The 21280-nt window shown below is 46.1% G+C and overlaps 1 protein-coding gene across 1 annotated transcript in view; it reads right to left on the bottom strand.

Moving 5' to 3' along the window:
* Positions 1-14792: 14792 nt before the first annotated feature.
* mAChR-B (muscarinic acetylcholine receptor) overlaps positions 14793-21280 on the bottom strand; it is a 118490-nt gene continuing 112002 nt past the window's right edge. The window contains exon 2 of the mRNA XM_065428844.1: positions 14793-16860. Within this exon, the coding sequence (XP_065284916.1) occupies positions 15453-16850 (1398 nt within the window). The 5' untranslated portion in view covers positions 16851-16860 and the 3' untranslated portion in view covers positions 14793-15452. The remainder of the gene's footprint in view (positions 16861-21280) is intronic.

Here is a 21280-nt window from a genome sequence, read left to right as displayed (position 1 = left end):
GACGGCGTGGAACTGCGCGCCGGGGCCCCCGGTGGGACTCGGCTTTCGCGGTGAGGCAGCTGTTTCTTTACGCGGATTCGCGAGGTGCGCCCCGCTGTGACCTCTCGGTCAGCTTCGCTGACAATGTCGCTTTTGCCCCTTTTGCGAATGTCGGGAACGCGAGGAGAGCAGGGCGAGCGCGCTGCGGGTTGGAAGTAACCGAACCTATGGCTAAGCTCGCGCTGTCGTGAGGGCCATCTTCCGAGTGGTTGGCGGCAGGGATGATGACGATGTGTGCGACGTTCGATCTGAGAACGTTGGACGTGCGCTTGCGTTGTTTAGAACGCGCGGGCATAGATGCAGCGCCTAGCTGCGCCAAGAAGAAAATCGGAAACCAAAAAACGAAAGAAAAAAAGAATAGGCACTGCAGCTGCGCAATCAGCAGAAACGAATACGGCGATACAAGATCAAAAATAACAAGGAAAGAAAGAAAGAAAGAAAGAAAGAAAGAAAGAAAGAAAGAAAGAAAGAAAGAAAGAAAGAAAGAAAGAAAGAAAGAAAGAAAGAAAGAAAGAAAGAAAGAAAGAAAGAAAGAAAGAAAGAAAGAAGTGCCGTTCCTTGCCTGTGTTCTGTGCACGAAGTGCAGGGCAGAGACAATGCGGTCGATTCGTTTCCTTCGTTCCACTCTTACCTCCCCTCGCGCCGACAACCGGCTGATCATTGTGATAACTCGAGCACGGCGCCACTCGTTTAAAACGGGGGGAATTGGAGTGAAATTCTTGTCAAACCTCGATCCAGATTTTGCAGTGAACAATATAGCAAAGGGCAGGACTGAATTTCCTGAAACGATGTGGTCATGCGCTCGCACTTGCCGTCGATTCACTTACAATTTCATTCTCTGATCCTTCTTTTTCGCGATATTTCTGTGATACCTGCAGTTCATTATCATTCTCTACGGGTATACGTTCGCGAGCTATCAATGAGACTACTTTTTTTTCAATAAAATTTCACTATCTCAAAGATGTCCATTATCGCTTGTATTAGCTTCGGTAGATACCAACGATAGACAATGTGTTTATAGTTTGTTGACAAAGCAACGAGTAAAGTGTAGGGTCCATGCCATTAATTGAAAATGCACAATGAAACAACGTTGTGTGGGGGTGTGGAAGGTATTTCATAAAACACTGGAGAAGGGACGAAAAAAGTGGTCATTTTGATTTTATTTGGGGCTTTTTATTCTGCAATTAACAGTACGGATATGGAGTAAATGTTTTGCAAATACGCTGCATGACTAAAAAATGCAGCTAACAAAATCCGCTGAATGTATATGGTTCTAATATCGGAGGTATCTCCGGCATTTGCAAGAGTCACCTGAATCTCGCCGATCTGAAAAGTAGCAATCTTCGGCACTTTGAGGCGCCAAAATCTTCTAGTCATCGTGTGTTAAACAAACATGTAATAATGTCATACGGCTAGCACACTTGATCGAAATAGCTTCCAGCATTTCGCTGAGAAATTGCAAGCAGTGGCAATAGTCGGATCATGCGTAGTGAAACGTTCCGTCACCAACTACAATTTATTGCAAAAAAGGATATCAGCGTGGCTTCGCAACTCGTTTTAATGAATCACTGCGGCAGGTGCGCATCAGGGCAGACAAGTGATTCAAACAGCGACCGAATTTATTCATCTATTCACTTGCCTATAAAATGCACTGCGTTCAAGCTCATGGGCTGCCGAGTCCCACGACGGTTGTTGGTTCGATGGCGGCCAAGGATGGCCGGCGCTATCCTTGTCATCCTTCGAACTGCGTTGTCTCAGTCACAGACAAGTGCTGCCAATGTCCAGATGGCAACGTTGGACAGCTGATAGTTGCGTTCTTCATGAAAAGCAACCTTCTTGCTCCAGTTCACGTCGCTCAGGGACCATGAGAGGTGGCCAGACGCTGCGAAAGGGTTTTAAGAGAAAAGCAGTCGCTATTGTGTCGGGCTGGTATTGTGTACACTTTGAACTATTGTTCATTTTCACCTTCTACAGCAATACGGCTCCGTGAGGGTTCTTTTTATTAATTCAGCGTTTGTCAGCACACGTATACTTGTACGTGGCATCTTATATGCAAATTTATCGTCTCAAGACCGTTTGGTCGCAAGCCAAGATTCCTGGATCATGGCCGCTCGCGTCGCTGGCGAAGAAAGCAACGCAGGTGTTTTTACAGTACTTGCAGTCGAAAGGTCACTGCAACCATTTGTAGACTTAATGTACTCTTTCAAGGGTGCGCATAACTGGCGACCTCCCTCACTCTTCCCTTCTTACTCTCTTCTTGTCCCTTCATTTCCTTCTCCCAGTGTAGGGTAGAAAACCGGATGTGCGCCTGGCTAACCTCCCTGCCTTTTCTTCTATCTCTCACTCTCTTTCTATTGTTTTCTGGCTTAGATTGGGGTTGAAACTTCGGAACAAATACCTTTTTGAACGACGTGTAACGTTTTATTTTCTAGCGTATGCAACCAAATATGTTATTTTGTGTTTTACTGTAACATTCTGCATTGACAATTCTTCTTCTATCCCTCAATCTATAGGTAACACTTTCAACTGAGAGCAGCAGAGGGAGTTTGAGTTAATAAATCGATAAATGAATATATTTGAATAGACTCCGCTTGCATATGCAGAACACAAGATCCGCTCCCCCGTGCGTAAAAAACGAAAAAAAAATCTTCAATCTGTCTTCAACTTGCCGTTAAGAACACCCGCTCGCTGATAGGTTGATAGACACGTATAAAAAAATCGCAGTGCTCTTTTTAGCTTACCAATAGCTACCAAGCGCCCCCAATTGTGCTAGGACAGCATCGAAATCGGAAAGGAATCCAGTCCTGAATGGTGTCAGCGCTTGCAGTCATCGGAGCGCGTCAGGATGCTGCGCAAACTCTGCCTGGCGATGAAAGAAGCCTTACCCTCCTCCCGCCCCTCATCCCAATTCCTCTTTGTCGGTGACAACGATCTCTATCCAAACACTCGTTCAGGCGAGACACTCATCCGAGCGGAAAAACGGAGACTCCTTCTCAATCCGACTCTCTCTCTCTCCCTCTCCCCATTCTCCCTGGCCTCTTGACCCTCACTGCAGGGAACTGTTCAGCCCTAGACTTAAACACGGCGACTCAGGTTCACGCATGTACGGAGAAAAAAAGAACTACGCACTGCTCTGTTCTCTTATACATTCTCTGCTGCGGAGAGATTGAGGAAGAAAGCATCTCGGCTAGTACATTTATCGATGTTATACAGCAAAAAAAAAAGAAAACTGCTTCCTACTCGCGCCAGAAACAAGACAGGACTACTATACGTGATCCGAAGAAAGCTTTTCAGTAGAAGTGGTAGCGACTGAGTTCCTTTACTTGAGTAATCGGCTCTTCGGACAACTCGTAAGACGGTGGTGATCCGGCGAAAGACAACTTCTACCTCAGTTTTGAAAACAAAATTGTCGTTCTTGAAAAGTTTATAAGACAAAAATGGAAGCAAATCGCGAGAAACATTTAGCTTCATTTGGAAAAAAATGAATAAAAAAGAGAGAAACTTGTACGCAGGCAAATATTTCTTTACAAGGTCACCCGTCAGTTTTGTTTTTCTTTCTCTCTCTCGAATTCACCATGTGATTTTGTCCATGCAGCTAAAATGTGCTCACCATGTTTCAATGCTGAATTAAGTCTTATTCGAGTGGTAGTACAGATGTGCCTAGATCTCAATAAAGCTGTATGTATAATCTCCGAAGCCTTGAACCAACGTTCGCAGTAAAAAAATAGTCCTTCTCTTCCCAAAAAAATGGTGATTCGTTGTTAAACTTACGGTTATGGATATAGGTGATAAAAGCATTGGAACATGGTGTCATCACTTTAACCTTACGAAACATAACTTCAGCTGGAACTTCCAGCGAAGTGAGGACCGCACATTGGGGTGTTCCCTTTAAACGGGGACCGCACTGTACAAAGTGAACTTGCGGAACAGCTTATTTGGCTCCAGAAATAATCTGACCGGGAAGAAGTTGGAAGCTGGGATCAATCACTCTGCAAGCTTAGTGAACTAGTTGTCTGAAAAGTGGCAGTATTCCGGTCTGCTTCTGCGTTGTAGTTGCATTCGTTACGGGTTAGTATAAGGAACTGGCAACTCGAAGTGCGGGAAGATGAAACAAAGCACTGAAAAGAGGAGTTCTGCCAAAAATCTACATGCGTAGGCGCCGCTTTAATATTACAAATTTAGTAACGAGACGTGCTGTAATAATGCACACTTGTAGCGCAAGCGAGACAGCTGCGTGATAAATGAACTAAAAGAACAGTACAAATCACGTGCGCAGATGTCTCGAAATTTGAAGTTCGAAGCTTAGAGTTTCTTTCGAGAGCTTTAGCTCATTATCATAGATATCATAATCAGGACTGGACGTCGCGAGAGAGCTTAGCAATCCTTCGCGTAAGATCAGGTAGAATATGTGCAATTCTCCTCGGAGTTCCAACCGTCGCATGTAAAGCGCACATCCATCATGAAGTTACCACCAAATCTGTCATGATGTAGCCCAATGCTGCAATGTCAGCTGTGGGTTGGGGTAGCCTTCACTACAATGAATACAGCTTTCGCATTGGAATCGCAAACTCCCCCATTTGAGCTGAATGCAGATGGGGAGAGACTCTTCTGCCACCGGTCCAGTTTCGACAAACAGCCTCCAACTCTCCAGTACGCCCTGAGTAGACTGGCCTGCTACCGAAGCGAAGGTCCTGGGAACGTGGCCTCACCAATCATCAGCCCAGAAACCCACACGAGCTTTTCTGCAGGACCAGAATGCGACAGACTTGTCTGCCTGGCTGTAGACACGCAGCGCCTTGTCAAGTAAGCGTGAACTCCTTTCTTCTCTCATCTCCCTTTCTACGTGCAGGGTAGCAAACCGGATGAAGTCTAGTTACATTTCCTGCCTTTCCTATCCTCTCTTTCTCTCTCTCTCTCTTTCCAATCTCTCTTTCCAAGCAGCTTTACTGATGCGGAAACACACTTGGCCGTATTGTAAATCTCTACAACGGCCAAGGTGGAAGAGGAGGTACGAGGCAACGGGCTCTCATGTTATCCGTAACGTTAAGATGTCAACGCGGCAGTCGTACGCTACTTTAAAATCTTACACTAGTGCACAGTGTGCGTGCATACTGTGAACTTTCCTTCTCACCTTCTCCTCATTTTCCCCTCCCCTTTACCCACTGCAGGATAGCCAGTCTCTGGTTAGGTTAGGCCTTTCGCTTATCACTCCTATCTCTCTCTCTCTCTCTCTCTCTCTCTCTCTCTCTCTCTCTCTCTCTCTCTCTCTCTCTCTCATAGCATACCGGAGGGGTACTAGCTCGTAGGTATACCAAAATAACGAAAGACATGTCTTCTTAAAATAAGTAACACTTGAATCAGCGCGAAGACGAAGACGAAAATCAAAAACACACACAACAATGCGAGCGCTCTATTGCCAACTGAAAAATTTGTTGAAAGATCACCATAGCTTTTATAACATGTCAAAAAACACCAACAATAACATGTTTTTAAGGCGGCACATAGCTTTTATGACATGTCAGAAAACACCAACGATAACATGTTATAAAATCTGTGTGATCTTTTAATAAATTTTTCAGTTGGCAGTACAGCACTCGTCCTGTTGTGTGTCTTTTCGAATTTTGTCTTCGTCTTCTTCGCGCTGCTTCAAGTTTTCATCAAAATTGACCAACTCGCCCAAACCAAGTTGTTTCTTAAAATGTTTTAGGCATACATTTGTCTGGAATGACAAGGCTATCGGCAGAAATCTTCTGCATGATGTAGACACTGTCATCCGCACATTACTCAAAACATAGGCGGCACTGCGGAAAGACAAAATATGACATAGTAATCGACCCATGGCGAGTACATAATAAAATGAGTTATAACAAACAAAACGTAAACAAAAAGAGACATGGTACAAGTTTGTAAACGAAGTACACAGTGAGTTCGAAGTAAAGCAATAATATCAAACAAATAAAACATTACAAGATCTCTACAGACGCCGAGATAACGAAAAGGGAAAAGGAACTGAGACTTAGTGTACAATAAATTGGCGGATGGCTGCGCTGGATACGACATCTTGTGACACTTACATCAATCATAACACGCAATAAATGCTTTTTCTGACGAAAGGCATTCTTCTGCTAAAAATGACACATGCAATAATGCCCTTACAATAATTAACCACATACCACATAACTTACGTTGCCAGTGCTGTTACGTGACATATATGTAAGTATGTGGGCACTATGTGGGCTGTCCAAAAATAAAGAAAAATCCAAGCGTAGTTTCTCACCTGACAGGCAGCACTGAGCCATACTTGGACACAACACTCCGGGTCCGGTGGCAGCTACTGACCAAGTCGCATTCTGCGCTTGAAGAGACGCTGTGAAACACATAACACGACGATCAAGCAGCGACGTCCAGAACATATTAGAGGGCTACATAGCTGGCCTGGGATTGCGCTACAATTGGAAAATATTCAGTTTGCACGTATTCATGACTTCGTGCTCTTCACACGGGAGAGGTACCATAAAGTAGGCGCGAAGTTTTCCTTTAACAATTACGCTTCGATGAAGCGTCTACGGCACACCGACTAAAGTCGAGAAGAAATTGATTTGCGCACAAGATTGCGCAAAATCTTTTGCACTTGTCATAATGAACAGGAACTTCTGTAAGACGGAGTGGAAGCAGCAAAGGCATGCGTAAGTTTGATGATCGTAACCATATTTTATGAAGTTAGCTGCGTTGCCAGTTCTCTCTTTTTTTTCTTATTCAGCTAAGTTATGCAAGTGCACAAATTGTGACTTCGGCCCCAACTGCGTTTGTAGCTCGATTATCTCTGGAATCAGAGGCAAGTCGCATAAAGTGAAACTGCTAAATTGCCCGTGGAGTAATGTTGGCGGGACGTGATCAAAAGGACAATCATTCCAGGGTAATGCGATGCCCCAGTAAGCGATGCGTAAGAAAGAGAGGGATCTACTTTTTTTTTCGTTTGTTCACTAACTTTCATTGCTATTTTGCATGCTGGCATTGAACGCCATCTGATGCTTTAAAAAACGCAAGTGCCTTTGATTAATACGTTTTTCTTCGCTGCTTTAAGTGCCTTGAATCAAAGTCCCATTCCCTGCTTAATGCAGCAGGAGCAATGTAAAGAAAATGAACAACTCTGAAGCTTACTATGGCGCATACAAATGAGGAGAACATGCATTAACTTGTCCCTTCAACGGTTCCATTGAAGTGCATTTCGATTATTCTCACAGCACCTCAATTGTTCCTTCGATTGATATTTTTCATTTACTTTAGCCCCAGAAGTCTGCCATTTCTTAATTTTTGGTTTTAAGCTAGACCATTTCAAACAAATTAGCACATTATTTAACAACGTCCTCTCTGTCCAAGCAGCTTGACGACTTTTACGTTTGGGTAAAACGCATCTTCGTCCAAGTTTCAAAGGAAATTCTTAAAGCTACTGCAGCCAGGTCGAACAGCACACATCAGGGAAGAAGTGTAAATACTGTAACCATGTCATCACACTGCGAAAATTAAAACACGTTAGAAAGAGGAAATTTCGACGGTTGCATGGCTGGTCCTAGCTACCTCTCTCAATGTTCGCGGCACACTCGCACTTCCCAACTCTCTATTTATTAACTCTGGAAACCACGCACTAGGAGCAAGAAACAGACACTGAAACTAGGACATTTTTTTAAACACATCTGAACACAGTATCAGTTATCGGTAAGTACGTGTACTTATCTATCACTGCCCCACTTGCGCCTTCTGTGTTCCTTGTTTTTTCAGCTCATTAGACTAAAAACTCAGGTATCTGTATACAGCATTATTAGCATCATACCCTCTGCACCAGAATGCCACTGATATGACAAGCTGCGACGATGCCGCATACGCAAAACTAACTTTCTGGAAAGCACTCCAGCAGATGCCGTTTCCGTGCCCACGAAGCGAAAAAAGGTGGTGAACTGCGGTTGCATGCCAACTAACATAGCAAAATTGTGCCACTCAACCTAGTCACCATTGACGACTTGGAAGTGAAAACTATACAGAGACAAAGCTATACAGAGACTTGAAAAGGTGAAAACTTAAAAGAGGCAAAATTCAATGTTCACTGACCCGCAAGACGGTGCCAGTATAACACTCACAGCATGTCGACACCTTCGCTGCAATCGTGTCCACTGGTGAACAATGGCGGCGTAGTCACGTGTTCATAGTCACCTGTTGAGACGTCGTCCTAGTGCCAAGAAAAGCATGCGCCGTAATACCGAAGCCGTAATACTGAAGCCGATCGGTGGCGAGTAGGGCACACGGTGGGGTAGCCTCTGATCCAAACCGGCTACGGTGTACCCTGTAACTCGACAGCGCCACGTCACACGCTGGTTTCCGTGCTGTACTGCTCAGCTTTAATCCACCATGACACTATCGATCTGGGCTGTAGGAAATAGTAATGGCAACAACCTACGAAATTCGCGCGTTGAGTTGAAGTGGAAGTTGACTTTCTCCCACGCAAATTCCAGTCTTCGCTTCAGTTTCCAACAACATCTACGCGTGGACGAAGCTACCACATCACTGTTGTGAGCTCTTACGCTGATGCATGATACGAAACCAACTGCTGTTCGTTTTGAAGAGATGATAAATGCTTTAATCCTACTACACTATAGCCTTTGAAAGCTAATACGCCTTTGCCCCGCGGCTTTCCTTATTTCAACGTCCAACTGTACCGGGTCGTCGCCGTCGTCGCTTATGTCTTGCTCCTTCTGAGGAAGTTTCAAAGCTGTTTTTCTACTCCTGCTGCCTATAAAGATTTTTTTACCAGCTCATTAAATGCGTGGCACTTGGCCCTCAAGAAGGTTAATTAGACTGGTGACGTTAGAGTACCATGATGCTGAGTCCGCAGAACTACGAAAGACACCGTGCTCACACAAGGAGAACGATGTAACGAAAACAATTAGCTGCAACAACTATCAGAAATGACAACATCGAAACCAATAGAGGTGCAACGTTATTACGTTACGTTAGTATGTAACCGTTTTGTTTCATTTAGACAAACCATAATATTCATTTTTGAGAGCTGTTCGGCATGTAGCCGTATTCAGCTGGTGCATTTTAAACAAGTGTGATGTTCACACGCTTCTCCACTTGTGAGCTAAAGTCCGAATGGAGGAGCGAGAAAGCTTCGTGCTATTTTCCTAGCACCAGTAAGTCTTGTAGCAGTTCTGCTTTCAAAACTCGGGTTCTTTAGGCATAGGTGTAACAGTTTGTTGACTGAGTATAGGAACAACGTCCTGTCGAATTAGTTAGTTGACTTCCAATTGACTACGCGATATTGAAAACCTCCGGCTGTTGATCTGCTTTCTTTTTAGTGGCTCTTATCACCGCGAGGCATTATGCTTCTGCTATATAGCCGTGCATATTCAAGCTCACCCACTTATATCGCAGCCTGTTTGAGGTTGCTTTCTCGGGCCCTGTTTCGAAGCGTCCAAGTACTTGACGACTCATTCTATCTAACATGTGTCCACCAACGCGAGCATGACTTCCTCTTGTCTCCTACCTTGGTATACAGACAAGATGCATGCAGTAGTGAAGAATTTGTAGGCACGTCTTAATTGAATAAATTGGCAAAGCAATGCGCCCAGTAACCTGACAATTATTTCCAAGTTATCTCACGCTGGACGCTGTGCACTGGTGCACATACGTAAGCCTACATCTCAGCTGACGTGCCGAAAATTCCAGTGGCCGTATTCACGAAGTAGATTAAGTGCATTAGCTATCTTTCTCCACGGTGTAAATCCTGTATATCTTGATGCGAAGAACGCGATGTCTCGCAACTCTCTCGTAAATTAAAGACGCCCCTTCTCGCAATTTGTTTCGATGGCGCTCAGGCTGTAGCTATGTTGAATAACGGTGACTTTCTTTTATCGCTCTACGTGCGCTATCGCCCACCACTACTCCAACCTCTAGAAATTGGTAATCTATAAAGTGGTCCGACCAAAAGCTCCGTTTCCCAAGAAAATAGCTAACTTTGCACGCATGGCATTTCTACAGATTAATACCATGTCCGCTCTACAAATGACTCACTTTTTCACAGAATTCGGTTACTCTTTAAACGACTGCCAGTTTTCAATTGTGCAAGGCATTCACGTATAACATTGCGAGTCCCATTTGTGAGCCCACACAACGCCGCATTTCTCCATATCGCACTGATTGATCAATGCTGCTGCATTACAAGTAAGAAAGTAAAAGAAAGATAACGTTTGTTATGGATGAAAAGAGGGTGACATTTGCAGTCGCGGTCACCGTTACGATGTAGGTTAAGACGGTCGCTGGAAGTGTTGCGGTGCAGATGGAAAGCCACCAGCCCTCGTCGTACCACCAAGCACGAGCACAGCGCAATGCTGTGCAGCTTTGTTACTCTGACAAAGAACGGAGTAGTCGAAGCGAAATTGGCAGTGAACGCAATTTAACTTGCACATATTGTCGAAATTATGCGGTTTACTTCGCGATTTCACTATACGCGTATACTTCGCTCGGCTGTGTCGTGCGGTTTCCGTGGTGGTACACCCGACAGTCCAGATTGTTTAGAACGAGAGTTTTTTTTTTCATTACCCAGAGTGTTTTAACTAATGGCATACCACAGGAACTCCCGTAAGCAGCGTATAGTCATCCTGATAGTCACAGGCAACTTAGCCCGCATAGATAAGACAAAGCTTTTATCTCCGAGATTTCTCTACGGACCCACAAAGTGATCAGTGAATACGCAGCTCAACATGTACCTGCGCTGCTGAAATAAAAACAGAAATTTTCAAAAGCAGAAAATTTCAGAAACGCCGTAGGTTTGTAATGTCACGCCAACAAAAACTCAACGTTCTGGGCTTGAGATGTGAACCTCTAAGGACGGCGTCACTGCATTAAAGTCAGGGAAATGTTCCAAGCGAATGCCTCCCTAACACAGCACAAGCTTCCAAAAAAAAGCTTACTCGTATTAGTAACCTTGAGTAGATTGCTCAAGCACGCTCCTGAACTAGAACGCACTCGGCAAGCTGAGCAAGAGGAGGATAGAATATACGGCATCAGCCTCCGAAATTACCCTAATATGTTGCCTTTTGCTTTGTTTAATATTGCGTAAGGGACAAAGACTTGCGATTATTGCCAGCGTCTCGTATCTCTGTGCTCAGTACTGAGCGCCTTTGGCTAAGTCGAACTAAGAACGTTGCCTCCCGTTTAAATAAGAACGTTGACTGCAGATGCGTGGGATCAGGAAGTACGCAGCATCATTGAATCCTTTATATCCTTTAAGTACCGTATTGTCCTCTTGTCTTGCATCACGACGATGCTTTTAATGCGAAGACGTGGTCTGTTTTCTAACTCTAATGGGTAAGCGCTTGGAGACTTCCATTACTGCCGTTGCTAGCATTATACATAGCTTTCGTTCGAGGGATTTATGCAGTTGGCCTTAATACCTCTTGAACAGTTGTGCAAATATTGCGAGACCCGCAATGATCAATACTGCGTTGCATATTTGATAAAGTTCTAAGGTGACGTAACAAGATAATATTTAGATACTTAGCATTTGGCAAAGCCAAGTGATTTTTGATAGCTCAAGCATTGAACATTTAATTTTCGGAACATATATATCACAATACGCCGTCAAGCAGTGCCATAATATGCACACTATGGAAGATTTGCATATCATGCAAGACGTGTGCACTTAAATATTAATGCCCTATATACAAGAAAGAATACATAAGTAAGTTCTTCAAGTACATCAATTTCAGGCGTTATATAGCGCAACGACTGGAATTGTGCCCATGTAAAAGTCTGATGTCGACCGCCGGTTGCAATTACACCGACCACGCATATTAAGAATAGCCACTGTTAATTAAAGATGTTTCACTTTGAGAACTTGAGGGCCCGAACTCCGCAATGCTTTTCGTTCGTTAATGCTCCTTGCCACTGACTGGCCGTCTTCGCTAATGTATGTCTGGCATTAGGATTGGCTGGAATTTACTGTTACAAATACTTCTAGCGTAATTGCCTTTTGCAAATGCAAGCTGTATTCTTTGTTCTACTTGTACGAAAGATATCCTCCTTACAAAGTGCGAAAATCACGTTTTTCCTTAACGCCCTGCATTAAATTCAAACAAATCGTGACAGTTCCACATCCTGGTGAGAGTTTCACCTGTATTTAAGTAAGCGGATGGATAACTAACAAAGATGTCTCTACTTAATCTTTAAGATGTATTTAACATAATTTTAATGTCCGCAAATGGTAACAGTACTTTGCTTAATCACATGAAACAAAGTTTCACAGGCTTCGGACCAAAATATTAGAGCAGTTTACATGTCACTCATTCATGTCCAAGTGCTCCGTAGGTTGGCAGATTGTTAATTTAATTTATGCATAAAATTAGGCAAGCGATTGCACGAGTTGGGCTGTATAATTTTTATTCTTAAAGGCAGCATTGTGCCTGCAGACTTTCGGAGTGTACTTAAGTTTACGTAAGACAAGGGAGACTTCCTCAATTTTTCGACAAATAGACGCTCCCTTTTGCACTTGCAAACACTTCGATTGCAAATAAAAGTTGCATTCGCATAAAGGGAACTCGAGGCATCAATCTCACGTCCTCAGAAAAAGATATCACGTGATCACAGTATACGCACTCTTGGTCATCTGTTTCTTTTTTTTTTTTAGCATGTAGTTAGCTCGACAGCTGAAGACTAAGAACAAAGAGGCCGCAATCAGGAGTTGAAATGTTTGGATCGATCATTGCCACTCAAAATTTATGGATTGTTCAGAAGGGCCCAAACGGCCGTCCACTTGGACGGTTCTAGCACTAACCATTCGTCACGCTGCAGAAACTCATCTCGCTTTCCCACCACAGCTGTGCAACGCAGGCATGCATTCAACCAGAGCAACGGCACAGAGGGTCACGCGCTGCTCTAACGATAAAATACTGCAGCAGCTTTAGTTTACGGCTGTCAACGACCCCTTGCGCCTGCGCAATTCGGTCTTGCGAGGTACGTTCCCTTTGTGGCAAAGGAGTTCAGAACGCCCTGCACTCAACTTCTACTCTGTTCCTGCGGTATTCGATACTCGGAGGCATGTTTTACGGACAACAATAGCCGTGAAGGAGTTAAGCTTCATCCACACATGCTGGAAACGTGCGTCTGAGCGAAGCACTCCGCTATCGTTTCGGCCAGCAGACTTCGCGTCACACTTTTGGCCTGCACACGCACAAACGCACGCCAAAGAAACACAATAGAACGTGTGGCCAAGCAGTTGGTTCGTGCTTGGGGAGGGAATCGTAAAGCAAACCTAGATGAGCACAAAGTGCACAAGATGGGACAGCACGAGTTATTCGGTGCTGCCCAGCGTTATGTACTTTGTGTTCGCCAACTTGGCGCTACGATGACGAATTCCCAAGCTAAAAAAAAATCTACTTTTTGACGGCTATCGCCACCACCAAACCTTTTTTTTTCTCTCTCTCTCTTACTGCATGTCGCACGTACAACCGAAATCATTCACTGATTTCATACAATATGGAAGGCTACAACAAAAGCTAACAAAAGCATTAGCAACCCCTTAGTAACATCAGCCACCAAACTAACAAACCAGACAAAAATAATTTCTCAGAATTCGGGTAACTTCTTTATAATATTGGTCAGCGGCAGAGATTTCGCTTACTGACACAAACAAACTAAAGACTTGTGTGCTCCGCCTAGTAATACCGCTGCAAAGCACTGCTGGATGAGTTTTTCTGTCTAGTGTACGAAATGTACATATCAGTTAATAAAGCTTTCCTATAGTGTCAAATGCTCTGGCATAAATTGTAACTCTTATATTGCCGGCACAGCCATCGTCATTCGACTTCTATTTTTGGAGTCCGAAAGGCAGAATTGTCTGGCGTAGAATAGAATTCAGTCAGCTCCTTCGAGCGCTACAGTACATAGCACCCAAATTTTAGAAGTTTGAGGTGAAATTGAATAAAGTTGAAATTTACAACACAGTTGTAAGAAGCCTCGCTATATTCATGAAGCCATAATAACGTCAGCAAGAAATTGCCCAATATGTTACATCAGATCAGACTTCATTAGCGTTAGCCCTCTGTGCATATTAATGTTTTCGGCAGTTCCGGCCATTGTGTACTCCTGCCTTTCTCGCCCTCTTCCACTAGAAACAAATATCCTATGCGGTTTAAAGTTTGTAGTGTTCGTATAGCGGGCCACGTTTCCAGAGTTTTATTGGAGCTTCGTTTCTTAAGAAAAATAAGCTGCTAACTGTAAATGTGACTGGAATACATCTTGATTGGTAGTTTTATGCTACTGATCAATGTAGTCGCGCTTCCCTAGAAGAAACAATGATAACATTGATGGTTAGGCCACACTTTACGGCATCTTATCTCGTCCCGAAACGGTCGATGCTGCAGGTTCCGTTTATCACGAGATCAGTAATTTCGTTGAGCCCCACGATCCACAGGGCACTCCAAACAATCACTAGCTGGAGCAGCCTGTAAAGTGACGACACCAGTTATTTAAAACACTACTTCGGAGAGCAATCTTGTCAGCAGTGGGGGGGTCATGCCTCTGTCATCTGGTCAGTGTTCAAACTTATAGCTGGTTTGGTTCTACAAAAGTAGTTTTCACAAGCAGCACCTGATGTCGCCAGACGTTTACAACTACTGCCAGTCGGTAAGTAGAATTGGCTTGGTCGCCGATGACAGGAGGCGCATACCAATGCCTCCCCGTTCAAGAAATTGCACCCATTCTGACGAATAATTCAAACTCAACCTGTATTTGTTTCCTTCGGATTTCGCCGCATCTCACAAAAGTGCCCGTACGCTACACTTCAGCATATCACATCGTTTTAATCTACCACTAACACCAAGACCGACGAACTATATGCTAGCCGGGTTTTCGTTCATTCTTATTCGACGTTAAACTAACGGCAACTATGAAAACAGTAATCCTAAGTTCTTTTGTTGTGTGGAGGCGGTCTCGGGATATGTCACTAAGTAACGTCGCCGCGCAGTCGGTTCACCGCAACGCGTCAACACAGTATATAAAAAGATCGGCAAGCTTGTGTTTATTTTTGCGCCTTGTCGGGCAGACGGGCGCTCACACGCAGTTGACACACTTGACGGCGCTTGCTTTTGTTTCCTTCGATGGCGAGTCTAGCACACAACTTGAGGACCGAGGCAAATGTGGCGTCTGAAGAGAAAACAATCAAAAAAAAAGAACACACAGCGCTGGACCGGACTGAGTGAGTGGCGTGGAAACAAGGCGGTCGGCCTGCTTTTGCAATCAGGCACGTTATCGACGACGACGACGACGACGACAAAGACACACCGGAATGACACATGTATACGCGAACTGACTGGGCTCTGGCTCTCTGACTACATCCCCCTCCCCATCAATTATACTCTCTAGGTCTTGTGCAGGTCGCCGCGCAGCAGCCTGTAGAAGGTCTTCTTGAATTGTTGGTTGGCCAGCGCGTAGCAGAACGGGTTGATGGGGCTGTTTGCATAGCAGAGGAAGTAGGTGAAGTAGAAGAGGTGGTGGTTGACGCAGCCAGCCGAGTCGGCGCAGAACCCTTCGACGAGCGCGCAGATGTGGTACGGTGTCCAGCAGAGAACGAACGCGCCCAGGATGAACGATATGGTGCGCAACGCCTTGCGCGCCCGGTTGTTCTCGGACTTGTGCTCCTTCTTGCGCTTGCTGAAGGACGACACGAGCCGGCTACGGGTCGACGACTCGCGGGACAGCGCGCCCGGCAGCAAGGACCGCGCCGTCGTCGTCGTCGTCGTGGTCGTCGTCGTCGTGGTGGAGCCGCTTCCGCTTCCGGCCGAGGTCTCGACGACCATGAGCTTGACCGCCGTCGCGACCGCTGCCTTGGGGCCGGAGTTCTTGTCGTCCTGACCTTCGCCGCCGCCCGCGACGCGACGCCGGCCTCCGCCCCGGGACCGGCTGCTGTCTCGGCGCTGCGGCGCCTCCCTCTGGTGCTGCGACGTGGCCTCGTCGTCGTCCGACTCCGGGCTGCTCGACCGGTCGGCGGTGGTCTGGGGAGGGGGCCTCCGGCCGATGGCCACCAGCAGCTGCATGCGGCGCTGCTTGGCCGCCGAGCGCCGCTGCATGTCGCGCGCCGTGCGGTAGATGCCGCCGTAGAGCACGAAGAGCACGACCAGCGTGGCGTAGAAGTAGCCGAAGATGAGCGACGTGTTGAACACGGGGTCCTTGAGGAACTGGACCGCGCACTCGCCCGGCTCGAGATCGCGCACCCCGGTGAAGTGCTCCCAGCCCATGATGCTGACGAAGAAGACGACGAACGGCAGCACCCAGGTGGCCGCCAGCATGGAGGCGACGCGGCCGCGCGTGCGCCAGCTGCGGTAGCGCGCCGCTATCTTGACCGAGCAGTAGCGGTCGATGGTGATCAGCAGCACCGTGTAGATGGACACCAGGCACACGGTGTGGTCCGTGGCGAGCCACAGGTCGCACGGCACGGCGCCCAGCTCCCAGCGGCCCACCAGCACGTACACGGCGTAGAAGGGCATCGAGACGAGACCGATGAGCAGGTCGGAGAGCGCCAGCGAGGCAATGAAGTAGTTGCTCGGTTGCCGGATGGTGCGCTCGACGACGAAGGCGGCCAGCACCAGCAGGTTGCCGGCCACGGTGAGCACGATGCAGAGGCCGATCAGCAACCCGATGAGAACAGTCAGCCACGGGCTGAACGGCGCCCCGGGCCCCCCTCCGCCGTCGACGTCGCTCTGGTTGTCGCTGCCGCCGGCGACGCACGAGCCGTTGGCGGCGCCGCCGCACGCCTCCATGGTCAGGGCCCTGCAGCGACGACGGCGCCGAGGTTCAGAGCGCGCGATTTCCCGAACTCGCGGTTCGAGACAAGAATGCAAACACATATGAGAGAAACGGAAAAGGGGCACCGGCTCTCAAGAGAAGCCGGGGGTCAGCCTGGAGCTGAAGACCGAGCTGCCCTGTCGGGTGTTAATGCGACGTTTGATAAAAGATGAGATAACAATCAATGCGAACACACAAACATTCAACACACAGAAACGCGTAGCTATACACCATTTACCATGTCTCGGTTAGATTATTATTCATTAAAAGAGTAAAGCCACCTTAGTTTTACGGGCTCAGAATACAGCCATTGAAGCAAGGCTCGGCGTTACCTATACAGTCAGTGTATTTCCTGTGAAATCAGTATTGCAAATCAGTATGTTGAAGCGTAACACATTCTAGAGACCATACTGAAATTTGTAGCAAAGCCCACGTTGACCCTAGTGCTTTGAAGTATAAGCCTTAAACACGGGAAGATGGCGGTATTGATTAGAAAGTAAACTGAGCCAGCTGACATTTTTAGTGGCGATTGAAATCAAGAAATGGAGTTTCGCAAGTTATCTAATGCTTGGAGGAAATGGTGGGTGCGTGCCAAAAAAAGAAGGAAGACGCCGCCCAAGATGGTAGGGCAGTACAGGTGGTGCGGTGAGGATAGGAAGTAGGGCCGAGTGGGTTGGTGGACATAATGCAGTCAGTGTATCGCGAAGGGGCCGGCGACTTCGGGAAACATGTCTTAAGCAAAGGCTCGCATTTCCATTTCCGTCCACTGCACATTGGCGGTGGTCGACAATAAGTCACCATACACCGCATTCACAGTGCGACATTCTGGTCCCTCTCGTGAATTCGCTCTATGGGCGCGTTTCCCTTTTAATCAGCAATTATATCAATACTCCTCTAGTGCAGTGTCACCATTTTCAAGAATATGACGTGCCAGAACAAATTACGCCGCGTGCTACTGGTGCATTTGGGTGAACGCAGCAGCCGGACACCTCGTATGACCCCAGTCAGGTGGCAACCGATGCTGTGGCAGTCATCACAAATTTATCGAATTCCATGAGTCGCAGGCCATAGTACCACAAGCATAGTAGTATATATATTTATGGAAACTTTCTACTAAAGAAGTGTTTACGGAAGTTTCTCGTAATCCCTCAGCCGAGCCTTCGTTAAATTTATCCATGTTTGTATAACACCTTCCATCGCGATCCACGTATAGACTTCTTATGTTTTGCTGCTTTCAGTAGTGTCTGTAGCCTGAGCCCTTGTGGCGGAGTAGTCGTCTAGATGAGCGTTGCAGCGTATCGGTTCTCGATATGACCACGTGTCACTTCTCTATGATTAATGACATTTCTCTACGGACTGCGTAATGCTTGCGACCGAGAACACGGCGACCTATTACGCGGCCAGCGACCCTCCTGTAGCGATGGTGTAGGAAGCCCATGGCACGCGATTTTATCAAGGATGAGCTGTCCCGAGTACTTTCGGACTTCCCGTAGGAAACGCGCATCTGCAGGTGACATGACAGCAAGGAGATTGCTTCCAATATCAGATAGGTACGAGCAGACGCGGCAAATGATCGCAATATGCACAAGTACAGCCGATAGCCACACGAATGTACGAGCACATCTCAGACATTAACGCACGCATACAAAGAGGCGAGCACGAGTGAGCGCATACATACACACATATGCAAGTACCTTGAAGTACCAAGCTAAGCGTACACTTCCTTCAATACAGCGAGCACCTTATCTTTCCGTCGTCTATCCAACAGAGCAGAAAGTGGATCGCAAACCGAAAGACCAACGAAACCAGTAACGGCAGCGCTGGCAGCCTGCGTAGGAAATGGGACGTCATCCAGGGTGACGCTAATATGGAAGATACCCTGCTTCATTTCGCGGCGCTAGCACAGAGGCCAAGTGGCGGAGGTCTTCGCCTGACAAGCAACAGTGCCTTTCGGTTCCAGGTGAAATGAGCAGAGGCCTGTGCGGGGGGGGGATTCGGCACGAGCTGCTCCTTTCAATATAGTGTGGCTCATTGGGCACTGTCGCCAAGCACGGACGTTTCTTTTTCTGTAATAATATTATACTGCTATCACTACTACTACTACTACTAATCAGCATCATCAGCATCAGAATCATCATCATCATCATCATCATCATCATCACATAAATATATATGAGGTACCGGTCATTTGAGGTGGCGCGTGCGACATCTTGTCCGGTTTAGCTACTATGTTCATAACAGCACAGCGTTGCTGACATGCAGTCTGTTAATGAATGACACGAAGAGCTTCAATTAAAGTTACAGGCACTAAGACGAAATTCAGGGACACAGAACTAGCGCAGTAACGATGTATGTAAGGGAAAATATAGGGTAAATACTCAGATACCGACAAAGAGAAGGAAACGCAGGAGGTTAACCAAGGTCGCACTCGGTTTACTTAGTTGCAGTCGCATATAAAGAGATACTATCATAGGTGTTTTTCGTTGTGTTCACGTTGTAGCCTTAAACCTCATTAAATGAATTAAAGGATTACCGTAAAAAGTATTATGCCAAGCTAAATTCATAGATTCGCATTTGAATACGTATAAGATATCACGTTTACAGAACAACAAAGTTTTCGTTAGCGAAAAACGAATTTCGCGAACAGGTATACGAGTTGACTGGTGCTGTCTCTGCGAAAATAAGAAACAAGACTCTCACTGCGTCTTACTTTCCATTTACAACTGGTTATAGTAGTCGATGAGTCAAAATAAAAAAGTGTCATCACATTGAATTTGAATGTGAAAGAAACCGAAACCGGAGGCCGCACTTTGCGACATTTCTATCCCTCCGATACTATTCATTTTTTATCATCGTGCCGTCGAGTGACAGACCCATGCGATGGCAAGGGCTTCACATCGGACCTCGCCACGGAGGAGGCGCCGTTTACAGCGCGGGATCGACTTATTACCTACCACGACATCTGCACACACCACCGATTAGACCGTTTAACCTTTCCGCCACTCATGGGAAAATCCCCGCGTAGGTGTGAAGTTCTGTGGCGATCGCTGCAAACTCGCACCTTTCCCTCCCCTTAACTTCGCCACCGCATTCATCCCTCCATTTACCTTTCTCCCTCCTGTAAATTCTGCGTCTCTCCCAAAGCAGATTTAAGCCACATCATGTGGGGGTGCCCTAAGCACCTCCTTCCCCATTTCCTCAAGCAATCAATGTCTAGTGACGAGCAGTGGGAGGCTGCCTTACGCATCTCGAGGCCCGACCTTCAGAAGGCCATCCTGGAGTGGGCTGAGAGGATAGAGGAGGCCTACTTCAAGTAGTTCCTTCGCCCGCCCTCTATTCCGTTGCCCCATGCCCTTTAAAGAGGGATAAATAAACTTTTTCATCATCATCATCACGCGAATCAACCGCGAAGGGCAAAAAGCACATTACAGGAAAAAAAAGGAAATGACACAATAGGGTCTCTGCCGAAATTTATAGTTTTCCAACAAACAAACTCAGTGATGCTACGTGTTAGCATCGTTGGTACTGCACTATCTGCTTGCTATTCGTAGGAGTGTGGCGCCCTCTCTATGTTGTTCCTCCGAGTGCAACGAGCATTGACTCCTAAGTCGAAGGCTGCGGAGCTATGTACATTGTACATTAGATAAGCACAATTACCCGGTCTCCGAGAAGATATCCTGCCTTCAGTTCTACTTTATTTTATGTAGGGTGATGCCTTCGATCGCAATTTCCTTAGCACTACATCAGATCTAGGTGCTAAACATAAGGAAGTAAACTTTTAGAAGCGTAATCACGATAGCTTCACTTATTCTACAAAAAAAAGCGGTAGCGCGAGCTGCTAGTGCGTCACTTTACTACTAAATTATTATTTATTAAATAATAATGACTAAATTATAATTATTAATTAACGTCACTTTACATAGTAGGTAGGAGGGGCATAAAAAGAAACAGAATTAAGGAGCACTGCGACGCGTAACCTTCTGGTGGCTTCTTTCTATTTTTTTTTCATCAGGCAAAGGAGTGACTATGGCGTTAGTCGCGTATCTGTCATTGAGAAAGGGTGAAAATAGATGGGCTGACACATGGCGGCGTTTGCTCACGGCGCATGTGCAGACAATAAACCGTGTTCTTTTTTTTCTTTTCTTTCTGAAACGCATCTGTTGTTAGAGAGCGTCTGTGCTGATCCTTGTCTTGTCCATGTCCTTTCCCTCTGTCTTTTTTTTGCACTCCTTTAGCTTAATCTATGTCATCATTTGTCTGTAACATTAGCACGAAGGTTCCAGTGGAGTGCAGTTAGCTTTGCTGCAATTCGAGAAATGCACAGTGACGCCAGATGACGCCACTTCGTTTCCCACTTAGACAATGGAGGGAGAAAAACAATGTTCGAAGTGGTGCGAGAAATTTG

The sequence above is a fragment of the Dermacentor albipictus genome, chromosome 4, assembly GCF_038994185.2.
Source record: "Dermacentor albipictus isolate Rhodes 1998 colony chromosome 4, USDA_Dalb.pri_finalv2, whole genome shotgun sequence".
NCBI classification, from domain to species: Eukaryota; Metazoa; Arthropoda; class Arachnida; order Ixodida; family Ixodidae; genus Dermacentor; species Dermacentor albipictus.
The sequence above is the reverse complement of the archived record's forward strand: the minus strand, read 5'-3'. Positions and strand labels throughout refer to the sequence as shown.